This window comes from Elephantulus edwardii, unplaced genomic scaffold (genome assembly GCF_000299155.1).
Source record: "Elephantulus edwardii isolate Elephantulus edwardi_28Jun2011 unplaced genomic scaffold, EleEdw1.0 scaffold00030, whole genome shotgun sequence".
Taxonomy (NCBI): Eukaryota; Metazoa; Chordata; class Mammalia; order Macroscelidea; family Macroscelididae; genus Elephantulus; species Elephantulus edwardii.
In genome coordinates, this window is record NW_006399780.1 from 19418996 (window position 1) to 19427954 (window position 8959).

Sequence of the window (8959 nt, forward strand, 5' to 3'; positions counted from 1 at the left end):
AGGGGGCGGTGGCGGCGACGGCGGCGCGGGGCCTCCGCACGACCCGCCCTCGTGCCAGTCGCTGGAATCTGACTCCAGTTCTTCTTTGCTCAACGAGGGCAACAAGGGCGCCGGTGCCGGCGACCCCGGAGCTTTGGTGTCCCCGTTGAATCCCGGCGGCGGGCTCTCGGCCAGTGGTAAGGACCCCAGCGTGCTCAGGAGGCGCGCTCCAGAAGGGCCAGCTTAGCCAGGCAGGAGGGATGGGACTGAACCAGGGCCGCCTGGGGTGACTGACAGACTGTGTCGTAAGAAAGTGCTGCTTCTTTTAAAAAGAAGGGGGAACTCTATAAACATGCAAATATCCCCATAAAAGAAGTGGAGATTTTCCCTTTTTGCCCCTGTTCTGTGGCTGGACAGGGTAGGGAGCTCTGGAAAGGGAGATCCCACCGACTTCTAGTCCCAAGTTGGAGTAGGATGAGAGTGGGGCCAGTTGTTGCTCCCTCCATGTTTCAATACTCCATTATCTATAAATTTTTTTTTTTTAAGAAATGCCAGTGCATATGGCTTTCCTATTTGTGTTCTAACTGCTGTTGCACTCAGCCTGGAGGGTGTGAGTAAACGGGTCAGAAAATAGGAGAGAAGAAATGAGAGAAGTTTGGGAGTAGAAACAGGGACGTGGAAGGAGCACTGCAACTGGATGGAGAGACTGAGGAGGCAAGGGAAGAGAACGGGAGGAGGCAAAGGAGAAGGATGGAGATGGGCAAGTTCGTAGGGATAGGATCTGGGTACCTGAGGCTACAGGACAGCTGCCAGAGTGGAGAAGGGAGAGAACAGGCCTAGTACCCGGCCTGCTGCTGAAGCGAACTGGGCTGGGGAAAGACCAGGGGCACAAGGCTGGTCACTTCTTGTTCCACTGGCCAACTGTGTGGTTCATCTCCACCCAGGCGCACCCTGGTACCCGATCCACAGCCGTTCGCGGAAGAAGCGCAAGCCCTATTCCAAGTTGCAGCTGGCAGAGCTCGAGGGTGAATTTCTGGTGAATGAGTTCATCACGCGCCAGCGCCGAAGGGAACTCTCGGACCGGTTGAATCTTAGTGACCAGCAGGTCAAGATCTGGTTTCAAAACCGGAGAATGAAAAAGAAAAGACTTCTGTTGAGGGAGCAAGCCCTCTCCTTCTTTTAGGGGGCGGGACACGGGCACCAGCCCCAGACTGAACCTGGCCCTGGCAGAGATCAAGAGGGGACACCATCTGGGACACCCACCCCGCTTAGAACGCCAGGCGTCTCTGTCAGGCCCTCCTTGGACGTCTTCTTGTCTGTTTTGTTCGTGGTTCCCTCGCACACACACACACACACACCAGCAGGCCCTGCTAGGTCCCAGGGAGAAGGGGAGAAAGCCAGCCAGTAAGAGAGGAAGCCCAGGGCTGCAGAGGGTAGCAGGGGCAGGCACGCACGCGTAAAGCTGGTCCATGTGAGGCAAGGCTGGGTCGTTTCGCCTTCCCCTAGGATCTGAAGAGCTGCAACCCAGGTTGTTTCTCACCATTTCTCTTCCCAGGTCTCAGGTCCCTGTCTGCAGGAGTAGGCAAGGGTGGGGACAGGGAACCAAGGGCTCCCCAAACTCCTAGTAGGCCGGATAGGAGAGGCTACAGTGGCAAAAGAGAGTGAAGACTAAAAAGAGTGGACTAGCCAGGAGGAAGTGGGGAACCAAAAATGAAGTGTTGTCTAGGGGTTAAGAACATCTTTGCCGGGCCCAGAGTGGCCGGCTGTGGGTCCCTCGGTCCTGAGCACTGAGGGCGAAGGTGTTTGGCTGACCAGGCTGCGGACAAGCAGATCCTCAGCCGCATGTTCCCTCCAGGGCAGAAATGCCCGCGAGCTCTCTCGGCTGCAGAGCCCTTCCAGACTTGCCACCCGCGACTTGCTCCGCTTAGGGGCGCACAGGTGTGCCCCAGCCACGCTTCCCACGTAGGCAGCTGCGCACGAGAACCCGCCAGCAGGGAATGGAGGGGAGAGGACGCGGCCTCGGGCTTGGTAGCCACCCCAGGGATCCCCACCTGGTCCTCTTTCGGTAAGCCCAGGAGGCTGAGGAAGGGGCTGCAGAGCGCGGGACTGATTGGTCTGCAGAGTTCCTGGCAGCCGGGGTGCCGGCGGATTCCACCTTCCCCGCTGGCGTTCACGGTCATGGCCGGAGGCTGGACCAGAGTAATTTACGAGGCGGGAGGAGAATCCAACCTTAAAGGGGCTACCAGCCGCTGAGGCCCCACTCAGCCCGGGTTTCCCAGGCTGGTGACAATGAAGGAGGGGGCGCTACAGCCCCCCACCCTCCTTCTTTTTCTCTTTTCCCCACCCCCACTTCATCCGCCCCCCAACGAAGCCCTTTGTTTCAAGCTTGGCTGCCTCCGCCTCTGGCCAACAAGCCCCAGATTACAAGGACTAGAGCAGAGAGTGGGGCACATCCCCAGAAGTTATTTGAGGCCAGAAGGTGGCTTCTTGGAGCGTGAAAACCTTTTATCCATAAGCCTTTTAAGCTACAGCTCCAGCTAGACCTTGGGCTAGCTGCCTTGAGCCCAGCCGTGAGCGCTCCGCAGTGAAGAGCAGGCTGCCCGCTTGCACTTCTTTTCCCCTTTTCCAAAACTCAATCTCCCTCCCATCTGCTAGCAAGACCCTTGTCCTGAGCAAGAAGCGAGAGAAGTGGGACTGATGGAAGTTAAGTCCAGTCTGCACAGTGTGAAGCAGAAGCTTCTCACCTGGGGAGATTCTTGGAAACCCACTATCCAGAAGCACCTGTACAGGATTATGCAGAGAGGTTCACACACACACACACACACACACACACACACACACACACCCTGTGTCCAGCACAGCTCTGAGTGTACCCACTCTCTACTGTATTTGCTGGCTGGCCTCTTCATAGCCTAGCACAACCCTGTAGAGTGGAGGTGAAATCACACACACTCTTCGATTGGATACCCGAAATTCGTCATGCCTACACTCATTTGTTCCATCCATGTACTACTCACCACCACTCCAGGCAACCACACTGTCTTCTGTGGGCTAGCCTTGGATATGAAACAAACTCCTTGCCTGGTCATCCATGGTACCTCTTCACATAATCCCCTCCCTTCGTGACCTGGTGGACCCTGGGGGTTGGATTCCAGTTCCATCACCCCAAGCCTGACTTCTACAGCCTGAGAGAGAGACCAGACACTCCAAAAGGGGTGCGGGACAAAGATATGCAATATTCTCTTCCTGTTGCTTTAAACTTGACTTTGGTGAGTTTCTGTCAAATTGTGTCCAGTTCTATGTGTCTTTTGCTAGTACCTAGTGTAGTCCCTGTGGGTAGTCACCCTTCCCAGTGCTCTGTAGTATGCCCTCCTATCCAAATGTCCGTCTTTAGCACGTTTTCCCTTTATATAATCCTTGTACAGAGTTGCTTCATCATATTAATATTAATAATAATTAAAACACGAATGGATAATGATGTGATTCTTCTTAGAACTATTTTTAAATGTCTGCCCACACATGATCTCCTATGCCCAGAAAAAAGAGTACCCCACTTCTGGATGTTCCTCCACTTTATTTTCTCAGGTCTAGGTGAAGAATAAAAATTATAAATGTGTAATAAGGGAAAAGAGGTTGCAGAGGCAACAAGAATATATGAGCAACCAACATCTTATTGATGAGCTGCCATCCTCCAGTCCCAAGAAACTACTTACTAGCAGAGAGAGTGTCAGTGGGCACGAGCAGATTGAGGAGAGGAATGGACCACAAAAAGAGGGTAGACATCTGGATAGATGAGCTTCAGGGCCAGAAAAGTAGGCCTGTGTGGTTAAACCCGGGTAGACATGTGAATGGACTGGAACTGGGACTCAGGTGGTATGCATGACCTTAGTGTACTGGGTTAGGGGTAGGGGTTGGCAGATCCTCAGCCCTAGCCTTTTGTCCTAACCCTGCAGCCTCGCTCTGAGAGGATGTTCTGTGCACTGTACAACTTCTAGGCAGGGGAATAAATAGGCTCCACCTCCTAAAGCCCGCACACACACCCCCTTTCACAGGACAGTGCAAGGCAGAGGCCCAGGTCCAGGCCTGTTGCCAGATCCCCAATCTGCTCTTGAGCTCTCCGCACCTCCACTCACCTCTTCCATCTCAACTGGAAGCCTGGAAGCCCTCCCTCTGCCATCCTTCCTTTCCCTTTCTTGGCTCCAGAGTCTCCTCCAAATTCCTTCTCCACCCGAAAGGGCTGCTCTGGAATAGTAGAGGCCCCAGGAGCCCAGCCTCTGAGCCACACCTCCTGCTCTAAAAGTTTTCTTTCCTTCGCTTTCTTTACCACTGTTACAGGAGAAACCAGTGGACTTAAGATCAAATCTCATTCTTTCTTCATCCCCTAACCCCAACTTGGCCAGCGCAGCTGGAGAGGGAATGAGGGGGTGGTGAGAAGGAGACCAGAAGCCTCAGGGTGCTCCTACAAATGTCTCCTTGAATGCTTTCCTTGAGGCTGGAGCTGCAGGACAGCTTCCAGAAGCCATGAGCTGGGAGGAGTCCCAGTGACTGTGGCCAGGTCTGAAGAAAAGGTACAGAGGTCAGGACTGCCATGAATCCAGGCAAGAGGCTACCTGTCTCTTGGGGTGCGGCTAGCTTGAAGCAGGGAGATTCAATAGTGAAGTTATTTCTGGCTAAAGAGGGATAACTGTTAGAGGGCCACAAATAGTTGACCCTTAATTTATTTCCGGAAATACTCCAGACCTGAGGAAGGCACATTGTTGGATTGTGTCTACACAGATTGTTATGCGTAGTAGTTGGGAAAGCTGTTAGGGAAGAAAACACACTCTAGCCTCCTCCCTCTGGCTGGAAGGCAAGTCTTTGAATCTCATGGCCAAAGAAGAGGTCATGGTTGAAGCTGTCACCCAAATATTCAGGGCAAAGCTGGATCTCGTAAAAGATTACATCTATTTTGCAATTTTTTGTTTTATTAAAGCCTCCAAATTGCAATTTATTCCACTGACTTTAAGACAAAGCACCCTGTGTGTCTGTTACTGGATCTTGAAGAGGAAGGGAAAGGCAGGAATTATGCAGATGATTTAAGTAGAAAGCAATTCTGCCAGCATGTGTGCGTCTGTGTGTAAGCTTATATCATCCAAATGAATAGTATACTTGGCCCTGAATATCCACACAGTTGTTCTACTGGGCTCTGACCTGCATAGACTCAGCTAGTTTATTTAAAGCCACTATCGAGCCAGCAGGAGATGGGCCCAGCCTCCTGGGTACTGAAAGATGCTAATGAAGCCGGAAACCTGGTCCGATCAATGGCTCAGACCCCAGTGGAGCAGCGGCTCCCGCTCGGGCCCGATCTGAGAACAAAGCAAACCCAGGAGACTTTGGGTTCCGGCCAGACCTGAGCCCCCCATCCACTCTCACTGCCACGTCCAGGAAGGCAGGAGCAGCTTTTAGAGCCTTGCCAAACGGGAAACGCACCCGCAACCACCGACCCTCACTGCGCTGGGGACTCGGATATTCCGGCGTGATTGATTCAGCGCGGAGACGATCTACAGCCGCTTAAATCCTGCCTTAGGCGGCAACGGCTGTATCTACCTTGGTCTGGTCGCGTTGTGGGTCTTCCACGGAGCCGCCTTGCGCCCCAGCCCTTGCTGCTCCACCACTCCACCCTCAACGGTAGCAGGCCCGCCCTGCGCTCTATCCCTACCAGTCCCGGCTCCTGACCAAGGGAAACAAAGGCTGACGATGCCCCCACAACCCTGGCAGAAGCGCGTGACTGTCTGCCCAGCTGCGCTGGCCTCTGGTGGCAGCCTGTGGGCCTCCTGCCCCGGGAAGGACGAGATGACCCCTGCTGGTCGGAACAGTGGAGGCCACAGCGCCACTCGGCCCAGGGTTCTTCCTTGGGAACCCCTCTAAGGGAGCCCTCCTCCAAGAGCAATGGCGTCTGAGGCACAGCTCGGCGGCAGGAGCAGGAATTTTCTCCTTTCTCGGTGGCAGTGTCACCCTGTAGCTGCCTCTGCTCTGCCTCCAGCGTCCCTAAGGGGCCCGCACCGCGGGGCGGAGGCCAGCACAGGAGCAGAAGACCTGATCGTCAAAGACAATGAACACGGGAGACCCAGCCCTTTGCGGGTGGGTGATTTCCCCGAGGCAGAGGCTCCTGAGGCTGCTTCCTTGGGATTCCAAGATTGGCCTTCACTTGGTCAGTTTCCCTGAGAGAAAGTGGACAATTTCTTCTAAGGACGTAATTGCTCGGGTTGGCATCCCTCAGCAGTCCTAGCTCAGAATACAAGCTGTCTATGAAAAAAATTCCGCAGAGAGCAGGAAAAGAGGTTTCGTAAAAAAAAAGGGGGGGGAGTGCAGTCTGGGGAGTATGTTGAAAAACACTCTAAAATGCGCAGATGTTTTTCAAGAAAATTCTGGGTGTGTGGAAAAAATATTTATCTAAAATATATAAGCAGTCTGCTAGAAAAATATTACACACAGCAAATCTCTTTACTGCAGGTAAAAATTCATTCACCTATAAAAAAAATACACTTGCATAAATTATACAGGAGGAATGTACTTAGCTGCTTAGCTCAAAACATGTATTTAGTTACTCACACTTTTACATTTCACAGCGTACATAAAATCCGTGCATGCAAAATACATCTAGATATTAACATCTTTGCATAAAATTTTGCTTAGAAAATACATTGTATTTTTATGTGTGTATAAAATACATACATACCAAATGTATGAACAACTTATTCTATAACTATGTCTACATACATAGAGTGCATGTATCAAACAGATAAATTATTTGAGTTGACATGTTATTGTCATAATACACACTTCTGACAATCATAAAAACAGAGTAGAAGAAAGTTGGGGCGCTGGCAAGGACATTCTCCACCAGCCATCGATTTGTTTGGTTTTTCCTGTCCTTCTATTTCTCTGTTTCTCTATTCTTTCCCTTTTCTAAAGCTTCTTTCTGTGACTATACACATTATTTCTACACGTGAGATTTCCTGTCTCTATTTCCCCCATTCCATCTCTTGTCTGATACCGAGTTGTGAATTTAGATCTCTAAGTTCTGTGTGTGATAATGTCAGGATGTGTCTTGCCCATATAGACACATTTTCAAATCTAATATAAATATACTGTAGAACTGTTCTGCACTGGGAAGGTAGGAATGAGAGTGGGCAGTGGCCTGGTGAGGTGGTGTAAGAAGAGGATTGATTGAATCTAATCTTGGGCTCAGTATGCAGGGATCCCTGGAGAGCCCACCAGCTAAGATCTGTTTACAATTTATTGAAATTTAATTTTTATTCCTAAGTCTAGGAAGTAGCATGAGACAAAGGCTGGACCTTGACTTTTATGTCCCTCTTAAATCCAGAAGAAATTCCACTTCCCTGCAAATAGCCCGGGCAGACAGGGCTCTTGATGTGCTCAGTTCTTGCTCTTTTGCTTAACCTACTTGGTTCTATATAAGCAGCAAGAGAAGGTGGTCCCATAATCTTCTACAAGACCCATTCGCAAATACTTTTCAAGAACAATAATAACCTAAGGAGCTCTTTGGACTTCCTAAGAAAATTAGGCCACCCGGGTTTTTCCTTGCCAGCTAAAAACCAAGACTCTCCAGTACATCCTTATGGAAAAATGCCTGGAAAGGCTGTGCAGTCCCACCCAGCAGAGATATTGTTTGAGTCAATGGGTTCTGTGTAGACGGCCATATTTTATTGTCCAAAGGAATCAATTAATTAGCACCTTTCCCAGTAGTCCCCCCCAGCCGGTCTCTGCTTGGCTGAGCACACTTGCTTGAGATAGATGTGCAGTGGCCAGTTTGCTGGTCTTGTTAACAAGCCTCATCATAAAGATAGAGATGATAAGGAAGCGCCTTGGTCACAAAGAGGAAGTTCTGAGAGCCCAACCTAGAGGCAGAACCTGGCCCACTGGGGGCTGCCCTGGCACCCACTAGTGCTTATCAATGGTGTCCTCCCCTTTGGAGGCAATTTATGCTGTGACCAAGGACCCTTTCTATCTCTTTTCAGAATCTTTCTCTTTTCTACCCAAAGCACCAAATTGAGGTTATAAAAAAAAAAATAACAATAATAAAAGTGCATAAACCTCTGTCCATCCATGAGTGCTTCTGTCCATCTGCTAGTGCCCAGTGCATTCAGGATCATCCTCTTTTGCTCCTCGCTGCATTTCTTCCAGTGATTCCTTTCCATCCGTGCCCAGCGCCCTCGCCCCTGCTTCCCCTCACGAACTAGCTTCGCCAGCTTCGCAGTTGCTTTTTCTAGCAGGTCGGCACTGGCTTTGGCCCCAGTGAGCTTGTAAAAAGAAAGGAAAAAAATACAAATAGCCCCCTGGTTATCTCTTAGCGGAGTGAACACCCAGATAAGCAAGACCCAATGAAAATAAAATAAAAATTTAAAAACTTGGGTGTAATTTCTGGTTTGCGTTGTAACACTTAATTTTGTTTAGTCTCACCAATGTGCGTGCTTAATAGAGAGATATTGATATTAAAGGGCAGGGGGGAATTAATTTTACTTTTATAGCCATCTATTAAGAGCAGAAGATGATCTGAGTCTCCTTTAAAGGGACCGAAAAGGGGGGGGGGAGAAGAAAGGGAGGGGGAGGGGAGAAATATGACTGAAGGGGAACAAAGATCTTTGCCTGCAGAAACAATGTAACACTAGACAGAACTATAAAGTCTGGGAATGTAAGAAAGCAGGATTCTCCCAGCTTCCCCCATTTGGAATCCTGTCCCCTGCACTTCCTGCTGAAATCCCTACCCTGACTACACAGCAGTATTCAAGGAAACATTCGTGCAATTATCTGAATAATCGTAGGGGGAGAGAGAACTGTATTTTCCTTTTATTGTCTGACCCTCTCTGTTGTCTGTGCAGAAGAGAAGGACCAGGGTGCTCAGAGTATAGAGGGAAAGGAGGTGGCAGGGTCTCCCAGGAATATCATACTTTCCCCACAAAGTGGCCCTAAGCAAAAC

At 50.3% G+C, this 8959-nt stretch overlaps 1 protein-coding gene across 1 annotated transcript in view; it reads left to right on the plus strand.

Annotated features, from left to right (window-relative positions):
• Window positions 1–1162, plus strand: part of HOXC12 (homeobox C12) — a 1635-nt gene extending 473 nt beyond the window's left edge. Inside the window, exons 2-3 of the mRNA XM_006883984.1 lie at window positions 3–176; window positions 924–1162. Of these exons, the coding sequence (XP_006884046.1) occupies window positions 3–176; window positions 924–1162 (413 nt within the window). The remainder of the gene's footprint in view (window positions 1–2; window positions 177–923) is intronic.
• The last annotated feature ends 7797 nt before the right edge of the window (window positions 1163–8959 follow it).